Source organism: Oncorhynchus clarkii, chromosome 3 (assembly GCF_045791955.1).
Source record: "Oncorhynchus clarkii lewisi isolate Uvic-CL-2024 chromosome 3, UVic_Ocla_1.0, whole genome shotgun sequence".
Taxonomy (NCBI): Eukaryota; Metazoa; Chordata; class Actinopteri; order Salmoniformes; family Salmonidae; genus Oncorhynchus; species Oncorhynchus clarkii.
In genome coordinates, this window is record NC_092149.1 from 61960048 (window position 1) to 61983898 (window position 23851).

The 23851-nt window shown below is 42.3% G+C and overlaps 1 protein-coding gene across 1 annotated transcript in view; it reads right to left on the reverse strand.

Annotated features, from left to right (window-relative positions):
• The window catches only part of LOC139400859 (protein disulfide-isomerase A5-like), a 52211-nt gene that overhangs the window by 24529 nt on the left and 3831 nt on the right, over window positions 1-23851 (reverse strand). The window contains 9 exon segments of the mRNA XM_071145451.1: window positions 1799-1890; window positions 4961-5028; window positions 7137-7197; window positions 8400-8492; window positions 9535-9580; window positions 9755-9817; window positions 9819-9836; window positions 16266-16353; window positions 18106-18235. Coding sequence (XP_071001552.1) covers window positions 1799-1890; window positions 4961-5028; window positions 7137-7197; window positions 8400-8492; window positions 9535-9580; window positions 9755-9817; window positions 9819-9836; window positions 16266-16353; window positions 18106-18235 — 659 coding nt within the window.

The window sequence follows — 23851 nt, forward strand, 5'->3', positions numbered from 1 at the left end:
TATATATATATATATATATATATATATATATATATATATATATATAAGAGCGAGCGAGAGAGAGCGAGAGAGAGCGAGAGAGAGCGAGAGAGAGCGAGAGAGCACTTGTGGAAAGTCGAAAGTAAATGCTTTGTGACAAGTTAAATTGAACATGAATTGTTTTATCCCTTCCTTAAATGTACCACTAGTTAAAAGAGCAGAAGTACATGTCCATTGTCCCCTCACCATGTATTATAAATGAGCTAAAAACAGTAGCTAAAATTACAATTGTGTGGATATCCATGTGGGTCTTCCCACACGGAAACGGATCCTCACGTAACAGCTTCTTTATCCTTTCCGATCTCCTGAGACAAATGAATCAGCAGCGGTGGGTAGGGAGCGAGGAGCACTAGCTGCTGCAGCTGAACAGAATGCCTGCAGATCATGCTCATCTGTAGGGAACCGTGAACATCGGGCCAATGGAATGTAAAATTCAAAACAGCAGCCGTACAGTATTAGTGCCACGCATCACACGTAGTTTAAGAGGCACAGAGGGAGAGAGCTTGGACGCTTACCTTTGTTTCAGTTTAGCAAAACTGTTGGAAACACTTGACATGCAGGTATAATGCATTATGATACAGCTATCTAACGAGTTAGAAAACACTTAAAGCCTGCAGGTAGAATGCTATCAAACTGTTTAACTGTGTGTCCTTGCGCTCCTTAGATACCTTTTCTTTCCAGTACAGAGTGGGTGTATTTGAAAAGGAGCTTGAACAGCAAGACTGAAAGACAATTCTAGAAGCAGCAATGATTGGTTCCTGGGCTGATGCACTCATGTTTATCAGTGAGAGAAAGTCATTACTGTAACCAATAGTACTGTATGGTTGTTAGCCCCACCCCCCTGGGCCAAGGACTCTGCTTAATTAGCCCATCAATAATTAAAGGACTGAGAGAGACGATACAGTACTTAACACGGAGAGGACAATGCTGCTAAGTGTTGAGGCTGGGCTGGAGGTAGAGGTTGGCCTGAGATGAGAGCCTAACGCCGAGTTGGAGAGGCTTAAGGCTGGAGGCTTTTGAGAGAAACACTGTTTACAAGAGACGTTTGAGTTGACAGAGGTGATCTAGGGTCAGACTGTCTGAGCGCACTTTGAGTCTGTCGTGACAGTTACTTCTAGGACCCCCTGATGTGTGACGTCTGAGACTTGGGGACGTTGATGCAATGCAGAGGAGAGAGAGAAGGCCCAGACCAACCTCCTTCAGATGCCCAGATATCTTTGAACCAACAGCCAAGGAACCCACTAGACACCAGGCCTATGTCCTCCCCAGCCAGCCACAGCCCCCTATTGTGAGCCTGCTTCAAACAGACTACGTTAAGACCAACCAAAACCGCAAAGAAACTTAAGTGATAAACAGATTCAGAACATCTGGAGCAACACTTGCCTCCTGTAAGGAAGGAAGGGGGAGTGAGGTCTGCCAGTGCCTACAGACAGACCCACCACCTCTACCTTCTCTCCATCCTACCTGCATTCCCCACTGCTAGAACACTCTGAAGCCCTCCCCGCTGCTGCTAGAACCCTCTGAAGCCCCCCCCCCTCTCCTCCCTGCTGCGAGAATTTCTGAAGCCCTTACTCCGGAGTAGGCAACTAGATTCAGCCACGGGACGATTGTCAGAGCAAATTGTAGGACCAGAACAATTATATTCATAATCCGTACAATGCAAATTGACCACAACTAGGCTCGCCTGTTAATGGAAACAGTATGACTGATTGAGTTGTGGTGTGTGCGCATTTACAGTGGCCTATAGCGAGAGACTCACTCAAAGTAGCAGAAGGTCGGGTAGCCCTTGACATTGTACTCCTGCTTGAGGCCATCAAACTCAGCTGGATGCACGTTCATCCCAGCCAGCACCTAAAGACCAGACACAGGGAGCGCACACACAGGGAGCGCGCACACAGTTAATTCATCATAGAAACACAAAGTTCCACTAAATGAAGAGGATTCAAAAAAGGAGGGGAAAACATGTAAACAGAATGACACCTGAAAACCAGATGTTAGATGAAAGGGGACAATGAAATATGCATGGTAATAATCTACCTAGGTTAGCTTTCAAAGGGCAATTCAAAAAGCTCAAAGCAACCCATCTGCCGTATCTAGTTCAAATCTGTGAGGTTCCCTGCCTTCATAACGTGAATGTTTCATTACTTGGGTGTCGACTCAATTTGGACTCTTATGAAGACTTGGCACATACTCAAGCTTGATGAGGAACTAAAATAAACTTCAGGAGAAATAATCTCCTCTTCCTACATCTGTAATGATATAGGGAAAAATGTGTTGGATCGGATGACTTGGCTGACCGTTGTTTGCGCAACAAATCACTTTTCGCACACCACACAGCCAAAACAGAACACTCCACATGTGTACATGAGCTAAATGCATCCATTATGCAAATCTCTAAACAAGAGACTTCATTTATTCACTCATCAGCCTGCCTTGCTGAAATTAGACAAAGTATGTGTCCCAAATAGCACCCTATACAGTGTACTACTTTTGACCTGGGCATGTAGGCACTTTAAAGGGAATAGGGTGGTATTTGGGACGCACACAACACCTTCAATTAGAACCCATTCTTTTCCATGAGGCACACACACGGAGTGATTACATGGTTTTGTCTAGAAGAAGCCTCTCCTGTATGTTTAAACACTGGGTGTACTTTCTCCCTTCAGACCCTCGGCTGTGAACACTTAGTTCTCTTACGGAAGATGAATCATGCAGCAAGGCGTGTTTCTAAGCAGTGGCTGGGTGTATTTTCTCCCCAGACTTTCTGCTGTGCCTGCTTTGCTAGGGGATGAGCGTGTTAAACACCCAGTCTTTGTTTTTCTAGGTGGTCACATAGGGGTTTCTTACGTGATTTCGATCTGTGGTTGACTAGTCCACCTCTTTGTTGAGACGTTTTATTTCAGCCCAAGAGCCCCGTTGCCTAATTGTTTTGTGCACTCCCCCAAAATAAAACATTATTTTATATGTTATTTTAGAAATAACACCCCAGCTGTGCACATTCGGTAATACTATATGTATATACACACACACACGGTATGGTACAGAAAAAGACCATATGAAAATCTAGATACTGCCCCAAACCTACTCTGGGGAAGTACAGTACCAGTCAAATATACACTCATTTAAGAGTTTCCTTTATTCTACATTGTAGGAAAAATCCTAGAGCTCATTAAGGGACATCTCTACCACCACATCACTTCCCAAGTCTTTGCTTACTTTTGTCAAAAGTAGTGCACTATGAAGAGCATAGGGTGCCATTTGGGACAGGGCATACGTTTAGTTCCGAATCTTGACAGTTCTGATGTACAGTACCAGTCAAGTTTGGACACCTACTCATTGCAATGTTTATCTTTACACTGTAAAAAAGTAGTGAAGACATCAAAACTATGAAATAACATAGTAACCAAAAAAAGTAGCCACCATTTGCCATGACAGCTTCGCGCACTCTTGGTATTCTCTCAAACAGCTTCATGAGGTAGTCACCTGGAATGCATTTCAATTAACAGGTTAAAAGTGACATTTGTGGACTTTCCTTTCATGCGTTTGAGCCAATCAGTTGTGACAAAGTAGGGGTGGTATACAGAAGCAGTCCTATTTGGTAAAAGATCATGTCCATATTATGGCAAAGAGAAACTACAGTCCGTTATTTTAAGACATGAAGGTCAGTCAATTCGGAAAATGTCAAGAACTTTGAAAGTTCAAGTGCAGTCGCAAAAACCATCAAGCTCTGATGAAACTGACTCTCATGAGGACCGCCACAGGAAAGGAAGAGCCAGAGTTACCTCTGCTGCAGAGGATAAGTTCATTAGAGTTACCAGCCTCAGAAATTGCAGCCCAAATAAATGATTCAGAGTTCAAGTAACAGACACATCAACTGTTTAAAGACTGCATGAATCAGGCCTTCATGGTCAAATTGCTGCAAATAAAATCACTACAAATACAATCACTACTACTGGTCTGATGAGTCCAAATTTGAGATTTTTGGTTCTAACTGCCATGTCTTTGTGAGACGCAGAGTAGGTGAACGGATTATCTCTGCATGTGGTTCCCACCGTGAAGGACGGAAGAGGTGTGATGGTGCATTGCTGGTGATTTGTTTAGCAGTCAAGGCACAGTTAACCAGCATGGCTACCACAGCATTCTGCAGCAATACACCATCCCATCTAGTTTGCGCTTAGTGGGACTGTCATTTGTTTTTCAACAGGACAATAACCAAAACACACCTCCAGGCGGTGTAAGGGCTATTTAACCAAGGAGGAAAGTAAGTGCTGCATCAGATGACCTGGCCTCCACAATCACTGACCTCAACCCAATTGATGGTTTGGACCGCAGAGTGAAGGAAAAGCAGCCAACAAGTGCTCAGCATGTGGGAACTCCTTCAAGATTGTTGGAAAATCATTCCTCATTAAGCTAGTTGAGAGAATGTCAAGTGTGCAAAGTTGTCATCAAGGCAAAGGGTGGCTACTTCCAAGAATCTCAAGCTAAAATATATTGATTTGTTTTATACTTTGTTGGTTATTACATGATACTATGCGTATTATTTCATAATTTTGATGTCTTCACTATTCTACAATGTAGAAAATAGTAAAACCCTTGAATGAGTAGGTGTCCAAATTTTTGACTGGTACTGTAGATAAAGTGCTTTGTCGCCAAACTCCTGAAGTATCCCTTTAACCATGATCACTTAACAGAGAGCTTCAGTGCATTCAAAATAGCTTTCTACCAAGAAGAGGGGCTATGGTAGACAGGCAAGCAATTGAATACTTTATTAAATTTGACTGGCTGAATGGATTTGAGCCGTCTTCGAACCGAGAATGTTTGGGACATAACTACTTGACAACTAACCCAAAAATGAATTCAGAGACAGGCAACAAAGTATTAAGATTCACGCAATGAAAATGAGTGAGAGGAGTTTACTTACAAATTTACCCTTGGTCTCTGTAGCTGCCTGTTGAAATACGGGCTGCATCCTCTTACAGACACCACACCCTGTAGGAAAAATAACAGAAGACATTACAGAAGCTCTAAGGACTCATCAGTCAGCTTGTCAACATACTGAATAAGAGGATCATTCTATCAAGGGACCAATAAATATGAACAGAACTTTGTAGTAATGCATGATTTATCAAGATGGACCCAACACAAAAATAATACTGCAATATTAACATTCATGCCAAGGACCCAGTGTTTTTCCATTATACAGCTACAAATGGGCAATTGTTAAGATTTAATCTTCATGAAAAAGTTGGAAATAGTTTTATTTTTACATTTTAAAGTATAATCTAGAGCTTCCAATTTGGCCAGAGGAGCCTGGTTGAACATTTCATGAACAATTTTATTCAATAAATCTGATTATCAAAATCAATGACAAGCTGCAATGGTAGAGTCTAGCATTGAGGGAAAAGGAAAAATCCAAGAGAACCTTAAGGGACTTCCCGCTACCACTACATAACTTCCCAAAACTCTGCTTAGTGTAAGATTAAGTCCCAAATGGCACCCTAATTTCCAATGAAATACACTACTGTACTATGAAGGGCATAGGGTGCCATTTGGGACAAGACATAAGTTTAATTTCCCATCTTGACGGAGTTCACTGATGTACAGTACCAGTAAAAAGTTGACGAACCTACTCATTCCAGGGGTTTTCAGTTTTTACATTGTAGAATAGTGAAAATATCAAAACTATGAAATCATGTAAAAATAGTGTTAAACAAATCAAAATATATTTTATATTTGAGATTCTTGAAAGTAGCCACCCTTTGCCTTGACAGCTTTGCACACTTGGAATTCTCAACCAACTTCGAGGTAGTCACCTGGAATGCATTTCAATTAACAGGTGTGCCTTGTTAAAGTTAATTTGTGGAATTTGATGCATTTCAGCTAATCAGCCGATTTGTGACAAGGTAGGGTGGTATACAGAAGATTGCCCTATTTGGTAAAAGACCAAATCAAAGTTCATATTATGGTAAGAACAGATCAAATAAGCAAAGACAAACGACAGACTTGGTCAGTCATTTCGGAAAATTTCAATAACTGAAAGTGCTCATGTGCAATCTCAAAAACCATCAAGCTCAATGAAACTGGCTCTCATGAGTTACCTCTGCTGCAGAGGATAAGTTCATTAGAGTTAACTGCACCTCAGAATGCAGCCCAAATAAACGCTTCAGAGTTCAAGTAACATGCACATCTCAACGTCAACTGTTGAGGAAACTGCTGCAAAGAAACCACTAAAGGACACCAATAAGAAGAGAATTGCTTAGGCCAAGAATCAGGAACAATGGACATTGGAAATCTGTCCTTTGTGGTCTGATGAGTCCAAATTTGAGATTGGTGCCAACAGCTGTGTCTTTGTGAGACGTTGAGTATGTAGGTGGTGTGATGGTGCTTTGCTGAAAACAGTGATTTATTTAGAATTCAAGGCACACTTAACCAGCATGGCTACCACAGCATTATGCCATCCCATCTGGTTTGAGCTTAGTGAGACTGTCATTTGTTTTTCAAAAGGTCAATGACCCAATACAACTCCAGGATGTGTAACAGCCATTTGACCAAGAAGGAAAATGATTGAGTGCTGCATCAGATGACCTGGCCTCCACAATCACCGGAGCTCAACCCATTTGAGATGGTTTGGGATGAGTTGGACCGCAGAGTGACGGAAAAGCAGCCAAGTGCAAAGCATATGTGGGAACTCCTTCAAGACTGTAAGAAAATAATTCCAGGTGAAGCTGGTTGAGAATGCCAAGAGTGTGCAAAGCTGTCAAGGGAAAGGGTGGCTACTTTCAAGAATCTCAGATATATTTAGATTTGTTTTACACTTTTTTGGTTACTACATGATTCCATAGATGTAAAATAATAGTGTAGACACAAACTATGAAATGACAATGCAGAAAATAGTAAAAAAAATAAAATAAAAAAAACCTGGAATGAGCAGGTGTCCAAACTTGACTGGTACTGTATATTCTATGCAAGTCATAAAATATGATATACCAATAGGCGCCACTTGCTCTTATCCTTACTCTAAACTGCATTGGTAGGAGCGCTTATCAGAAGTAAATGTGAACTCAGGTGCGTGTCGGTCTGTGTATGTGATGACTCACATGGGGCGTAGAGCATCATGAGGATCGGCCTCTCCTCCCTCTTCAGAAGCTTTCTGAAGTCCTGAGTGAGATAAGAGAACTAGTGATCTCAGAGGTCATCGTGCACAATGTGAACTGTCCTTTCCCCTCAGTATGTGGCTTCCTATATGGGTCACTAAAATCAAAGCGACCGGTGTCATCTTTAAAACCAAGTTTGTTTTCCGACATGACGCTAGTCCCTCATTGAAGATGGTGTTATGTCAGACGCACAATTTCCAAGAGTTATCACAACACTGATACTGACAAACCTGCTCATCAATACACCATCAGAAGTAGACAGTGTTTGAATAGATGCCTTTGATAGAGAGGAGATGAGACTTCACTTAGAGGGTGAGCTCTATTTCTTTAGTCATCCTTCCTCATACTCTCATTCAGTAGAAGCTGCAGACACCCCTCAACACCCCCAGGCATGGTACACCACCAAGTAGAGGAGTACAAAATAGGATCTCAAGTAATCAAAATAACTTTCCTGTGTACGCAGAGCTGGGTTCTGATTGAGCGTCAGCCTCGCTGTTGGAGAGCTGTCTGTGAGAGTGCCAACTGCAGTCAGACCAAAGCCCCATTAATAGATTGTGTTTGAACTTGACTGAAGTGAACTGCAGAGATTCAGCTTTCTGGTGTAGTCTACTTTTATGTGTGGTTTATATGTTAATCTGTGTTGTCAGCTTGGGATGCATCAAGGTTGGAGGGTAGAGTGGACAGAATCTCTCGGCTCACAACTTTGAAGGGATGTTAAGGCATTGGTCTGTGGGTTGATGGTAATTAACGAGACCGGGCCTCAAATAATATTTAGGGATTTTCTAATTGTTTCAAAAGATATTTAGAAGTAAGTATTTTGAAAATACAAGTACTTGAAAATCAGAATGTATTTGGAAATACAGCTGGAAAGCTGCCATGAATTTGAAAATACAAATACTTAAATGCTCCATGCATTTGAACTTAGGTCTGTTTGTCCTAGGGGTATTTAAAATAAATGTATTTGCAAATAGTAAGCCATTTATAGGATTTTAAAAATATTCTTTCAAATAGAAGTAGTTGATTTTCGGCCACACTATTTGAAAATACATTGAAAAGTATTTCAAATACAAATACGCCCATTTTAACCCAGGTCTGCCATCTCAACCCATTTCCGTTCTGAACTGAAGAGTGTCCATATCGTGCCAGTAAAAACATGACCATGCAGATGCACCTTGTTGTAAGACAACGTGTTATTTCTGTACTTACTTTTTCAGTTTCTACATGAACAATATCTTTGGCTTCTGGGTTCTCCTCCCAAAGAGGGGCTCCTGTGGGGTCTTTTAAAAACGCCACCATGGACTGGCGAGAAGGAGCACGTGAAAGAGAGAGTAAACATTTAGCATACTGTAACAGATTAACGTGAGGTTAACCCTAGAGTCTAGACAGTGCTAAACAGAGACATTCCATAATTTATCCCAGTCTTCATATTAAACCAAACAGGAGGAGTTCTAATAGATGGCAGATGGCATTAACTTCCATCTCAATGTTCATCCATCCATCCATCGTAAAGTAACCATGTAAGCAATTTCCCCACGTTCACGGTTCATAATGAGTTTGATAAGCCTTCCAGGCCAACATGAAGAGCCATATGCCTCCAGAGACAGAAGGTAGGACAGGAAACATTATTCACCCCTAACTAATACACGTCTACTGACAATGACACAGCAGTTAAATCATGAAACATTTTCCTTGATTTTGAAGAATGAATTCTATAAATACCTTAGTGAGAACCCTCATCTTAACGTATCATGACCAACTAGGCTACTACTAACATGTTCAGATTATAGAGGTCTAGCAAAGGCCAGTCATAATAGTGCAGACAGTACCTTTAATACAAGACGAGCAACCAGACTGACAAATGACCATCAACGTTGAGTTTAAAAGGGGGGACCCTTTACATTATGACAAGACAGCTTTCTTAATGTCCATGAGTATCGATGTGCTCACAGGCTCATCCCCTGCCAATGGGCTGGCTAGCCAAGGTGGGCTGGCTATCAAGGTCAACCCCAGAGCAGAGCACTCCATTACTCCAGATACTCTTATGCCAGCACCCTGATTATAAAGCACTCATAAACCCATTGGATTATCAAGTCTTGCCTAAGCAGGACTCTGTCCAATTGGCATCATGTAGGAAGAGAACCATCATAATATGCAAAAACAGTAGGAGACAATGAACCCCCGTTCATTTAACCAGGAAACAAATATTACTTGAATAATTGCAATGTTTCATATTAATTACTGTACTGGTGTCTTCCTTAAGTCAACATTGAAATAAATACATTATTTTACTGTTGATTGAGACCTTGGGGGACAGTGGGACAATGAGTGAGTCAGTAATTACCTTGTATGTAGCAGGCCTGTTGTATTCTGTATGGAATGTCCCATCTCTGCAAGAGACAAGCACATTGTTCAATCAGGGAAGAGAAGTAGATGACTTTGTTTAGCATGGCATGACTCCCTAGAGAACATTCATACATGCCACCTGTCAGAAGAGAATGACATCACAAGCCTCTGGACATACAGTAAAACAGTGAGGTACATGTTAACGTTGAGATACTCACTTATAATGCAGGAGTTCTGCTCCACCACTTTTTGAGCTGGGATCTACCTTCACTTTCTTACAGTTTACGACCCTCTGAATCCCTGAGAGACGAATGACACAGAGACAACAGAGAATGAGATAGAAATGTTGACAACAATAGCTGAGGTTCCAAAGGGATGTGTGGAATTATTATTCACAGCATCGAGACTTGGTAATAAGATTTCTGCATAGACAGTCTTCATTTAACATAAATTATTGTCAAACACACTCATGTCGGTGAACTGATATATCGGTCGGGCTCTAATATACAGACACACTGATCTATGGAGAGGAGGTTGATTAGACTGGTGTATGTAAACATAAATCTACATAAGTACATTGAGCCTCACTTTTGTAATTGAAGAGGTACCATCTTTAGAGAAATGCGCACACCCTCTCCCTTTATATCCAGCGACCCACACATTCACAATGCAAGCACAGGTCTCTCTTGACAATAACTCCCCTTCTCTCCACTGACAATGAGCATGGAAATGAATTACATAAGTACACACAGAGCGACAGACTGTCCAACTACCTAGAGCAGAGCTATGCCCTAAGCTAATGGAAGAGATGGAATTAAATTACAACTGACAGCACAGGCCCCCCATCAGCAAAATATATCCAGCGCTCTGTCCTTTAAGATAAGAGACACCATTATTAGTGATACATACGTGGCAGAGAGCCCATTGTCTGCCAGGAGAAATAGTCTCAATGCAGACCTGGAGCAGGAGGAAAAAGGGTATTTGTCTGTCAGGTAGCGATGGTAGACTTTATCATTACACTCGAGTGTCCCAAATTGCACCCTATATAGTGACCTACTTTTGACTAGGGCCCAGGTGCAATATGGCTCCCTATGTAGTGCACTATTTGGGACAATCTTGTATCATGTCCTTTGGATAAGAGAGATTGACATTAAATCTCAAGTGGTGTAATGTACACCATTTCCCCACCTCTGTGCAAACAATGCCACAGGAGGTCACCAAGTACTGCATTTCTGAGTGGTGTTGGTGAGCTAGGGGTCCCAACCTTAGAGCGAAACTGAAGCACTGAAACATGTAAAAAATAAATCCCTGCTAGGGGGAAATAACCTTTAATTAAACAAAAATGATCTACATGATCAGTTCGAGTATAAAATAAGTGGTTAATGTGAACATAACACACATAAAAAAAAGTAAATGCAATCCAATGTTATGTTGCCTAGACTTTACTGCAAATTACTCAACTTGAGAAAAAAACAATACAATATTGAAGTTAACCATGAAATCCTTAACAGAACACTTGTGACCCAACACACACACCTAAATACTGCACTTGGGGAAAAAAAACATCTTGCATACCCCTTGTAATCCAGTGTATTGAAAAAGTGAGGAAGAGGGAAAGTGTATGATGTTCCTGTCACCTCACTATATAGTGGCATCCAGCTCAAGCCAGGCCCAGCTACACTTGATCCCTGAATCGAGGTTGAGCTAACATGCACTAACGGGATTAGCATGACATTTTAAGTACCAAGAAAATTTGACACATACCTGATATGGGCAGAAAGCTTACATTCTTGTTAATCTAACTGCACTGTAATTTACAGTAGCTAGCAAGGTGAAAGAATACCATGCCATTGTTTGAGGAGATCGCACAGTATGAACTTGAATATGTAGCAGAGCTGGATTAGGAAACCCTAATAAAACAATTAGGCACTCGATAGAACATTTTGAACAGAAATGGAATGGTTCATTGGATCAGTTTAAAATGTTGCACATACACGGCCGCCATCTAGTGGCAGCAGTGTGCCTTGCAATTGTGCCTTGAATATTGCATTTCAAAGATGGCAATTTTTTCTCTTTGTATTATCTTTTACCAGCTCTAATGCGTTATGCTCCTACATTAATTTCACATTTCCACAACCTTCAAAGTGTTTCCTTTCAAATGGTATCTAGAATATGCATATCCTTGCTTCAGGTCCTGAGCTACAGGCAGTTAGATTTGGGTGTCATTTTAAGCAAAAAAAAAAAAGGAGTCCGAGCCTTAAGATTAACAAGCAATTCAATTTTCACCCAATTCTCTCATTTTGAAAATTAACCACATACTGTAGAGGGAAAAGAGTAGGTAACTAGTTTACTAGCTAACGAACTAACATTCACAGATTGCCAGTGTCAAGTAAGCAACTAACGTGTTATAACTTGGGGAAAGGCAAGGAGACGTGTACCAGCTAATTGGTTAGGTTACTAATGGTAGCTAGCCAATGTTACAACGTCAGATGAATTAACGTTGGCTGTCTATTAGCCAGCTAATTTTCACACCGTAAACTCAATTATTTTGATCTGTTAAGTTGGCTAATGTTGCTCAACATTTCTCTGGCTAGCTAACGGGGAATAAGGTCCAGCTAGCAAGATACGTAACAATGCTAACAATACTTGTTCCACACTTTCTCCCTCACCTCAAACTTTCCAAGTGCCAGAAGTTTCGGTTACAGCTCATAAAGTATGCTTCATCACCTTCTTACCCACGTCTCAGTGGTCAGGCTTCTCACCTACCTCTTCGTTATTGTTTAGGGGACGCGCTGCTGTAACCGGCAAACTGCCTTGCCACTCTCAGATCCTGTCATCTGGTGAGTGTCATCCTGGGCTATCATCCCTCTGTTGGCATGGGCCACCGTTTTCATACTGACACTCGTGAAGTCTCTCCTTGTCCAAGCCCTCAGCTAAGCTTCATTTTGGACCTGGTCCATTGGAGAAGGTGGGAAAACCATAGAGAGTCTTTCCAGAGCTGGTGCGGATGCTGTAACTAGCAAATTGGTTGTCACTTCTCTCTTCAGTTGCATGCTGCATTCTGTTATGTGAACGATTGGCTGAGCCTTGGATACAGCCAGTATTGCTCCAAACACGCATCACTCGTTCGCTTACAGTCAGTAGTGATCCAAAGCCCACCCTCCCAAACTTCTCAAATCTACACGAATCACAGGTCACTGATTTTGGATTCAGAACAGCAAATTTCACAGAAAGGTGACTAGTTTGCCTCCCAGTTGAGGCGTCGCCACAGATCTAGGTTCGATCCCATGCTGCGTCACAACCAACTGATCGGGAGTCCCATAGGGCGGTGCACAATTGGCCCAGCGTTGTCCAGGTTAGGTGAGGGTTTGGCCGGGGGGCGCTTCACTCATTTCGCTCTAGCGACTCATTGTGGTGGGCCATGCGCCTGCAGGCTGACTTTGGTCATCAGTTGGACGGTGTTTCCTCCGGCACATTGGTGCAGCTGGCTTCCGGGTTAAGCGGGCGGGTGTCAAGAAGCGGTTTGGTGGGTCATGTTTCGACCTTCGCCTCTCGAGCCCGGTGGGGAGTTACAGTAATGAGACAATATCGTGATTGAAAATCACGAAATAGGAAGACATTTTAATTTATAGCCCTTTGTTTCAACCCACCGGAGTCTTCACAGCAATCAGATTGACTCACTGACCAATCAAAACCCCCAGCTGGTGGGAAAGACACTGATTTGGCAAAGCTCAGCAGCGCCACCCACAGCCAGGAATCATGCCATGTCACTACCTGATAATGGTGATGTAGTGTAGCCTCTCGCTAAGGTGCGTCAAATCAATTACAAACAGGGTGGAAGAGGGAACACAGTGGGTGTTGGAAGAGGCAAGAAGGAGAGTGGTGGGAAATTATGGAGTGTTAAAAGGACGTTCCTTGAAAAGTTGTAAGTGATGAGGGAACTGTCAGCAATTCACCTCCAGAGGTAAGGTGAAATCAAATTGATAGGTAAGAGACAAGTACTCCAGAAAAGCCCAGTGTGCAAAACTGCTTGTGGCTTTCCTGCTGGGAAGAGGCTTCAGGATACCATTTAGTCTGATTGTACACCAAGCAGTCAGATTGATTAGCCTATTGCTCATTAGCAAAAACAACAAACTAGTCATTTTGTTACAAATCTCCTTGTTTTATCAGCAGCGTCTGTAGTCTGGCATCCATGCCTGACCTGGCACTGTCTCTTGCCCAGTTCCTCTGACATCACTGTTGGCCATCTCTCAGGTCCTGTCATGTGGTGAGTGTCATCCTGGGCTTTCATCCCTCTGTTGGCATGGGCCACCGTTCTCATACTGACACTCGTGAGGAGGTCTCTCTCCCTGTCCAAGCGCTCAACTAAGCTTTTTTGGGGGGGGGGGGGGGACTGGTCCATTGGAGAAGGTGGGAAAACCATAGCCAGTCTCACAATGCTAAGCTAGCACTGAATCACCTATGTGACTGAACAGCAGCAAAGAAGCATGTCATCTAATGCCCCATAAAGGGTCTCTGGCACAGGTATATGTACAGTAATTGCTGCGAATTTTCAGGAGATTGCACACCTTTGAGTATTTTAGATTTTTTGGAGTGGACTGATGGTTGAAATGAATGGGGAGATCGGGTAGTGGGCAGGATTCGTACCCTCGCTGAAGGTAATATACTGTATACAGTATGTGCTGCAGACGGCAGTGTTTACCATTAGACCAGCCTCAGGCACCACATCCTTCAGTATTAAGGCATACGGTGGAGAAAGAGGGTTGACAGATTTACTGCACTGAAAAGAAAGAAACTCATTGTAAATATTATATACTATATAAAAACAGCTGCCCAGGCTACATTGTTCGTAAACACTTTTCCTTATTCATTCATCCATCTTGGACAGGTTTGAGAGAAACTTTGAGGGATGCTTTAAGTGGTAGGTGTCAGAGGGGTGATCTTTATTCTTTTGTAGTTCTGTTAAGACTTTTCTCCCCAGAAAAAAAAAAAAAAAAGTCTCATGTGGTTGAGGTTGACAGGTTAAAAAAAAACTGGAAGATAAAATGGAAGGAAATCATGTAGGGTAGAGGTCAGATCACGCAGGGGGGGGGGGGTGAAAGAAATGTTTAAGGAAAACAATTCTAGTGCGCGTCTTGGGACCGTGGTGGATCCTCCCAGTATGAACACTTTCAGAGACTTAGTTTCAAATGGTTCATCTGCCCAGACAGGTCTATTGAGTGGGCTTCAGGAAGACAGATATGGGAAAGCATGTTTTTTTTCCGAACAGTGCCTATAACTCATTCATAGTCATACGGACAACACAAATGTAGGGTCCTTATTTCTATCTGCCATAGAGCCCTCAGCATGGAGAAAGAGACTCCCTATTTTAATGAGCATATCTATTCTCCAATCTCCACTGTGACTTCAGGAGGATATGCCAGGGAGAGATGGAGATGGCATGGGTAGAAAGAGATTTGACATGAGCGCATTCAGCTGGCCTAGGCTTCAATAGCTGCTATCGATTACTTAGTCCAGGCCTGTCTGACTGTGCTATTACAAGGCAGCCATATAAAGAGGGTTTTACAACTTCCTTCCTATAGCTATACATCTGAGCTGGGAGGAATGCCTCAATTTTAAACCTAAAATGTTATTCAGAAGCATAATGGGACATAACGTACGTGACTTGGACATTTTTCCTAACCTAAAACGCTTCTTGGAAATCTCTTCGAAGCTATATACTAGGGATGCACGATATATCAGTGAACTTATCGGAATCGGACGATATTAGCTAAAAATGCCAACATCGGCATTGGCCCGATGTCTAGTTTAGCGTCGATGTCAAAGCTGACATTCATACCCATAACGTAGGTACATGACGCATTCCTAACCCACAATGTCTGCTGTGTGGATCAAGCAGTCAACAAGTCGAGCAGTCATTTGAAAAATAACTTCAGCGAGACAACTCAAAGGCAAAATCCATTAAAGCCAAGATAATGGAATTCATTGCCCTTGACAATCAACCGGTCGGTCATGGGTGATGTTGGCTTTCGCCGACTCGTCGAGCACTGGTACACACTACCAAGTGCACCATTTCAGACGTTGCCCTACCAGAGTTAAATAATAGCATCACTGCTATTAGCTTCACAACTGAAAATGATGGAAATGGACACAGTGAGCATCGAGGAAGAGGCAGAGATGAAACTTCACTGCTTGACATGCATGATGAAATTCTGGCTGAGACTGAACGTAAAAGCACAGCAAGTAAGTGAAAAAAATAGGTTTTGATTATGTTTTACTGGTAATGGGAACATACATAAATGGCAACAAAATAACTTGTCAGTGTGGTGTGTGTAACCTTTACTTAACTTGGCAAGTCAGTTAAATTCTTATTTACAATGATGGCCTACCCCGGCCAAACCCAGGCGATGCTGGGTTAATTGTGTGCCACCCTATGGGACTCACAATCACAACCGGATGTTATACAGCCTGGATTTGAACCAGGGACTGTAGTTACGTCTTGCACAGAGATGCAGTGCCTTAGACAGCTGCAGCCATGTGTATGTGTTATCTATAACTGTACAGGAATGCTTAAAAAGTTTCTTAATATTAAATTGAAGTTATTTAATAATAGGTATCGATTTTTTTCAAGCAAGGAAAATCAGATATTGGTGCATCACTACAATATACAACATGTGTGACACATTGACGAATGTATTAATGCATGCCATCAACCAATCATGTACTTACCCACAGTTGACCCAGGCGATGGTGCCCTGTCCTTTGACGACCTGGGCCACGTCAGACAGCAGCTTGAACTTAGAGTCCCCGGAGGTAGCTGTTTACACACACGATAAGAGGGGTGGAGTTAGGCCTATATTTCACAAAAACACAATTCAGTTTTACTACTCAAGTCGCCTTATGATAAACAGTAAACAGGTTATAATTAGGGTTGCAATTATATTCTAACTTTCTCTCAAAATCATGGTTGTAGGATTCCGGATTTCCTGCCTACTCCTTACGGAATCCAGGAAACTTCCAACCAGGGTTAAAGAAAAACCTGGGAAAGTTTCTGAAATTTTGAAACCCTAGTTAGAATTCAATGAAGGTTGGAGTCAGAGGTCATAACACTAAAAACACGGACTATGAACTCAAACAGCAATCACACAAGGGTACTATATCCATGAACATTAATCTAGTGTTACTTCAATAGACCTTGTCTCTGGGAGAGCATACGAGTCACACATCACCTAACAGAGTCGTCACTAAACTACTTCCACCATGTTATAAAAATCATAAACACATAGTCCAAGGCCTAGTGAGAAACCATCAAATAATAAACTGCATTACACAATGTCCTTTGAGATACAATGTGGATTCAGAGAAGCAAGCACACTGATTCTTCTGTCTCTGTTGCACAACAATACATACATTTCACAACCCCTTCAACATTTATAGTATTGTGTGTTGGACACCTCTATCGTACATTTTGGGGCATTGCCATGGTCATCTGGAGGTCCTGAATCACACCAGGTTGGTTGGTGGTAATACAAACATTGGGCATTGATGTTATATCACCATATATGTTGAGTTCAAATTGCTTGCAGATTCAAGTTACTGGAGAGACTTTTCCTCAAGTTGGTGGTGGGGTCTCAAAAGTTGATGGGAAGCACCGGAACACTTATTGTCGGTCACAGATACTTCTGGAGCTTTTTGGGCCCCTCTTGTGAAGGAACCAAGTAATGCACCAGTGACGGTCAGGGAGAGGATCCGACAGCAGGAAATGAAGTGAGTAAACATTCCTAAACCTTCCCTTCGGAGAATGCCAGAACGCAACAGTAACGGCAAGCAATCAATCCCAGGGTGACATTCGATACGTGCAAGTCTTATCCAATGACCTAACACTGGCTGAATTATGAAGCCGTACACACACACACACACACACAAAACACAAAATTCATGGGAGTGGTGGGGCCTTGAGACGTAGATTGTTTATGATCAGCATAGAGCAGCACGTACTGTACACACACTGCACTTTCTGGCCTGAAATATGCTAATGAAAGTGTAATTAAATGCAAGAGAGGGTGATTTCCCTAATGGCTGTCAGTGAATGTAGTTTCATGGCTTCATTTGATCACATTGAGCTTTTGGGTGTCTTTCTGTTCAGTACACTGTTATATGTAGCACTTCCAACTCCAGGGAATAGAAGAGAACAAGATAAGCTGCAGGTCATTATAAACAAGCAGTGTGATGCATAACTACGGCCCTTCCAATGATTTACCATTATAAATGACGGATTGTCAGAGATAAGAGAACACTTTTAAGAGGTCATTTACAGCGAAAAAGGCAGCTTGGGGACCATATTCACAAAGCGTCTCAGAGTAGTACTGATCTAGGATCACTTTAGCCTAAATAATGAATAAGATTACATGAAGGTGATCCTAAATCAGCACTCCTATTCTGAGAGGCTTTATGAATACAGATTTCAGCCTTTTTTTGTGCCAGTCAACAAAGGCCTAAAGTACACCCACTAAACTCATCTGACAGGACTGACTTAGTGTACAGCACCAGGACATTGGTTCTAACCCACCTGACTTAGTGTAGAGCACCAGGACATTAGATCGGGTCCTCAGGAGCTTCTTTAAGTCCTTGTGGTCGCTGACCTTCTCTATCAGAGGAGAGACCTTCACCGCCGCCTGGAGCACAGACGCCAGGCACACCTGCAGACAGATACCATTTTATTCATTCACTGTATTATTTCAGAGGCCGACTCATTCAGAATAACTCACACTTTGGATGCTTCAGTGCAGAAGAATGGTCATTTTTGTGATATGAGATGCCAGACACCTCATGTGCAAAACAAAACCCTATGGTGGTCAGCATCAGGTGAAACAAAGACAGACCCACCATTGTGACTGAGGGTCTCAATGGTGGGCACAACAGACACATTAGATTATGTAAAATAGGGTCTAAGGTACAACATATGTGAATATGAAAATAGTAGTTTGAGTTTAAATATTTTACCTTAAGTTTAAGAATCAGACCCTTTTTTTCAATTTTTGCTTAAAATGACATACCCAAATCTAACTGCCTGTAGCTCAGGACCTGAAGCAAGGATATGCATATTCTAGATACTATTTGAAAAAGAAACACTTAAGTTTGTGGAAATGTGAAACTAATGTAGAACACAGATCTGGTAAAAAATAATAAAGGGGGGAAAAAGTGAATTTTTTTGTACTATCATCTTTGAAATGAAAGAGAAAGCCATAATGTATTATCCAGCTTAGACCATTTAGATTATGGACACTAGATGGCAGTAGTGCATATGCACAATTTTAGACTGACCCAATGAACCATTGCATAACCTGTTCAATATGTATCAAGACACCAAATGTGCCTAATTGGTTTATTAATACATTTAAGTTCATAATTGTACACGCTACTCAAACAATAGCATGGTATTATTTCACTGTAAAATGGACAGTGCAGATTAACAAGAATTTAAGCTTTCTGCCCATATCAGATGTGTATGTCCTGGGAAATATTTGTTGCTTACAACCTCATGCTAATCATGTTAGCCTACATTATCTCAACCATCCCGAGGGACACACACACACGTTGCTTTCTGAGCACTCCTACAATAACTGTATGCAAAAAAAATAAATTAGTTAAGACAAGGGACATAACTGATATTGACAATTGAGTGTGAGAATGAGTCAGTCCTCAGCTATTTGATAGTTCAAGAGCTGCCTTCAGCTGCTGAGGCAGAGCAGGCTTATTTCACAACTACATTAACATTAGACCCTTTAGAAACGTAGGAAAGGCTGGTGATGATTTCTCCCCCACACGATCACATTTCTCCAGGCTCATTTGCGGCCTTAGTGGGTGTGCATAGCGCATATTGTTGAGAAGATCAGTGAAAACGTACAAAGAGCACAATTACATTCACAGGAAATTGATGGACAGCATAGTGTTATGGTGAAATGAAAGCAGCACTATGGAGAGTGGCAAATGTGAGGTTGGGAGAGGATGCGGAGGCGAGGAAGGACACAGACATCAGCATGGATGGAGTTACACAGAACGAGTAGAAGATTTGCAAAAACCTTTCCTGGAACATTGACCTTGTAGTGCTCGCCACTCACGCATCACATGCCCTGACAGCTGACAGGCAGCCAATACTGCAACAATGGCTGGGCAATCAGTGCATTGGTTGGTTTCCTTACCTAGGTACCTACTCCTTGGCTAAGGCTACATGACATAATGTCACTGTCCCATGTCAATGTGAGCAGCATCCTAATGACGGTCTGCTTCCGCAACCCCCCCCCCTCCCTGTTATATTAGCAACATCTAGTGAACAGCAGGAGGACTGTCTCAGACTAGAGATTAGACTTCCAATCGATGGAGACAGAACAGACAGGGGGAATACACTGCATGCTAGGCAGCTAATCATCCACAGCTGAAGAGGTAAAGGCCTAGCTCATGTCCATAGCCTCAGGGATGTTCTAGTGAGCTGAGAAAGTAATGAGGGGAATTTTTTTTTTTAAGTCCCCTTGGATGTCAGGCACTTATTTCATGTGGTTGGTTATAAGACAACTAGCTTATTATGTATTTGTATTAGAGGTCGACTGATTAATCGGAATGGCCGATTAAGTTCTCATAACAATCGGAAATCGGTATTTTTGGGCGCAGATTTTTTATTTTCCTACCAATTCTTACCATGTCCATTATTAAAATAGGATTTCCTGCATATAGAAATAATTTGTTCAACATTTATCACAGGTAACTTTATTTTTATTCAAACAGTTGAGTATTTGTCTCCTAAGCAGACTTCAGTATCATTGTCACTTCAGAGCTGTGTGTGTTTTACAGATGGCAGAGAAAAGCAGAGCACCAGTGTGGGACTATTACATGGAATTGGCACCACGGTAAGCAAGGTGTCTTATTTGTGATAAAGATGTAAACATGGGGTCAGCAATGGCTAAAATCAAAAATACCAACCTGTGGAGTCACCTTAACACCCAGCCAAAAGCCCATATGTATTATATTAAGTTAAAATAAAAAAAGTGTTCATTCAGTATTGTTGCAATTGTCATTATTACAAGTGTATATACTGTATAATACATAAAAAAAAAAAAAATTTAATCGCCATCGGCTTTTGTCCTCCAATAAATCGGTATCGGCGTTGAAAGATCATAATCGGTCGACCTCTAATTTGTATATTTCTTTCTGGTGAGTGTTTGAAGCTGAAGACCGAGGCTAGCTGTTCTGTACACGTGTATCATGTTTCTGAAGATATACCTACTCCCTTTACCACACAATGCACAACTCAAACTGAGCCTATTGATACACTATGATTCACCAAATCACGTGGTTCTCTTGTTTGCATTTGGGCAATTCCACAGCAACAGTGAAGCTGAGACTCTTTCACTTTAAAATGGATGTCAAACCAAAACCATTACGTGCAAATTTACACCATACAACTCGATGCACAAGGATTCCTTTTAACAATGTCCACAATTCAGGAGTCTCAGCATCACTCTTACCATGGAATTGCCCATACAGTCATGGCCAAAAGTTGAGAATGACAAATATTAATTTTCAGTCTGCTGCTTCAGTTTGTATGATGGCAATTTCCATAAACTTCAGAATGTTATGAAGAGTGATCAGATGAATTGCAAAGTCCCTCTATTTCCACTGCATTTCAGCACTGCCAAAAAGACCAGCTGACATCATGTCAGTGATTCTCTTGTTAACTTTTGGGATAGGGGGCAGTATTTTGACGTCCGGATGAAAAGCGTGCCCAAAGTAAACTGCCTGCTACTCAGGCCCAGAAGCTAGGATATGCATATAATTGGTAGATTTGGATAGAAAACTAATGTTTCTAAAACAATGTCTGCGAGTATAACAGAACTGAAATGGCAGGCGAAACCAAACAAACCATCCCCACAAATATATATATATATATAATTTTTTTTTGTTTTTTTTTTTTAATTTTACCCCTTTTTCTCCCCAATTTCGTAGTGTCCAATTGTTGTAGTAGCTACTATCTAGTCTCATCGCTACAACTCCCGTACGGGCTCGGGAGAGACGAAGGTTGAAAGTCATGCGTCCTCCGATACACAACCAACCAAGCCGCTGCTTCTTTAACACAGCGCACATCCAACCCGGAAGCCAGCCGCACCAATGCGCCGGAGGAAACACCGTGCACCTGGCCACCTTGGCTAGCGTACACTGCGCCCAGCCCGCCACAGGAGTCGCTGGTGCGCGATGAGACAAGGACACCCCTACCGACCAAGCCCTCCCTAACCCGGGCGACGCTAGGCCAATTGTGCGTCGCCCCACGGACCTCCCGTCCGTGGAAAGTCCAGAAAGTGCGCGGACCATCTCCAAAAGTTGATTCAGCTGTGGGATCGGGGCACCACCAGTACAGAGCTTGCTCAAGCAGGTGTGAGTGCATCTGCATGCACAGTGAGGCGAAGATTGAGGATGGCCTGGTGTCAAGAAGGGCCGCAAAGAAGCCACTTCGCCAGGAAAAACATCAGGGACAGACTGATATTCTGCAAAAGATACAGGGATTGGACTGCTGAGGACTGGGTCAAAGTAATTCTCTGAATCCCCTTTCCGATTGTGTGAGGCATCTGGGAAAAGGAGAAGTAACAAGGTGAGCGCTACCATCAGTCCTGTGTCATGCCAACAGTAAAGCATCCTGAGACCATTCATGTGTGGAGTTGCTTCTCAGCCAAGGGAGTGGGCTCACTCATCTTCCCGAGAGCAACTTCTCCCAACCATCCAGGAACAGTTTGGTGATGAACAATGCCTTTTCCAGCATGATGGAGCTCCTTGCCATAAGGCAAAAGTGATAACTAAGTGGCTCCGGGAACAAAACATTGATATTTTGGGTCCATGGCCAGGAAACTACCCAGACCTTAATCCCATTGAGAACTTGGTCAATCCTCAAGAGGCATGTGGACAAACAAAAACCCACAAATTCTGACAAACTCCAAGCATTGATTATGCAAGAATGGGCTGCCATCAGTCAGGATGTGGCCCAGAAGTTAATTGACAGCATGCCAGGGCAGATTGCAGAAGTCTTGAAAAAGAAGGGTCAACACTGCAAATATTGACTCTTTGCAGCAACTTCATGCAATTGTCAATAGCCTTTGGCACTTAATTGCTTGTAATTATACTATTATGTATTAACATCTGACAAAAAAAAATCTAAAGACACTGAAGCAGCAAACTTTGTGGAAATTAATATTTGTGTCATTCTCAACTTTTGGCCACGGCTGTACACTTAAGGCTTATGGTTTAAGATACCCTGACATTAGTCCTTTCTGCACTGAATTGAAAAATAAAAAACTTATTTGGTAATGCTGAGTGCAAAAGACAAAGGTCACTAATATCACACAGAATATTGTGAACTGATGGCGCTGGAAGATGGCAGCTGTTGTCTGTGGGGGGGTTTACAGTGGAAGAAACATAACAGCAATAAAAAAAATAAAAAATAAAAAGCACTTCTGGCTATCAGGACAGCGATCACACACACACCCTTTGGTCATTAATATGATCGAATCCGGAAACTATCATTTCGAAAACAAAATGTTTATTATTTCAGTGAAATACGGAACCGTTCGGTATTTTATCTAATGGGTGGCATCCCGAAGTCTAAATATTCTTGTTACATTGCACAACCTTCAATGTCATAATTATGTAAAATTCTGGCAAATTAGTTCGCAATGAGCCAGGCAGCCCAAACTGTTGCATATACCCGGACTCTGCGTGCAATGAACGCTGGACATCCTGATGGGCCACCCGGAGGTGTTAAGGGTAGGTAACACATGCCACGCTGATCAACACTGAAGCCCCTCAGGGGTGGGAGCTCAGTCCTCTCCTGTACTCCCTGGTCACCCATGACTACATGGCCAGGCACAACCAACACCATCATTAAGTTTGCAGATGCCACAAAAGTAGTAGGCCTGAACACTGACAGCAACGAGACAGCTTATTAGAGGTCAGAGAACTTGCCGGGTGGTGCCAGAATAACAACCTATCCCTCAACGCAATAAATACAAAGGAGCTTGTGGATGACAGGAAAAGGAGGACCGAGCACGCCCCCATTCTCATCGACGGGGCTGTAGTGGATCAGGTTGAGAGCATCAAGTTCCTTGGTGTCTACATCACCAACAAACTAGAAATGGTTCAAACACACCAAGACAGTCGTGAAGAGGGCATGACAAGCCTATTCCCCCTCAGGAGACTGAAAAGATATGGCATGGGTCCTCAGACCCTCAAAAGGTTATACAGCTGCAACAGAGAGCATCCTGACTGGTTTCATT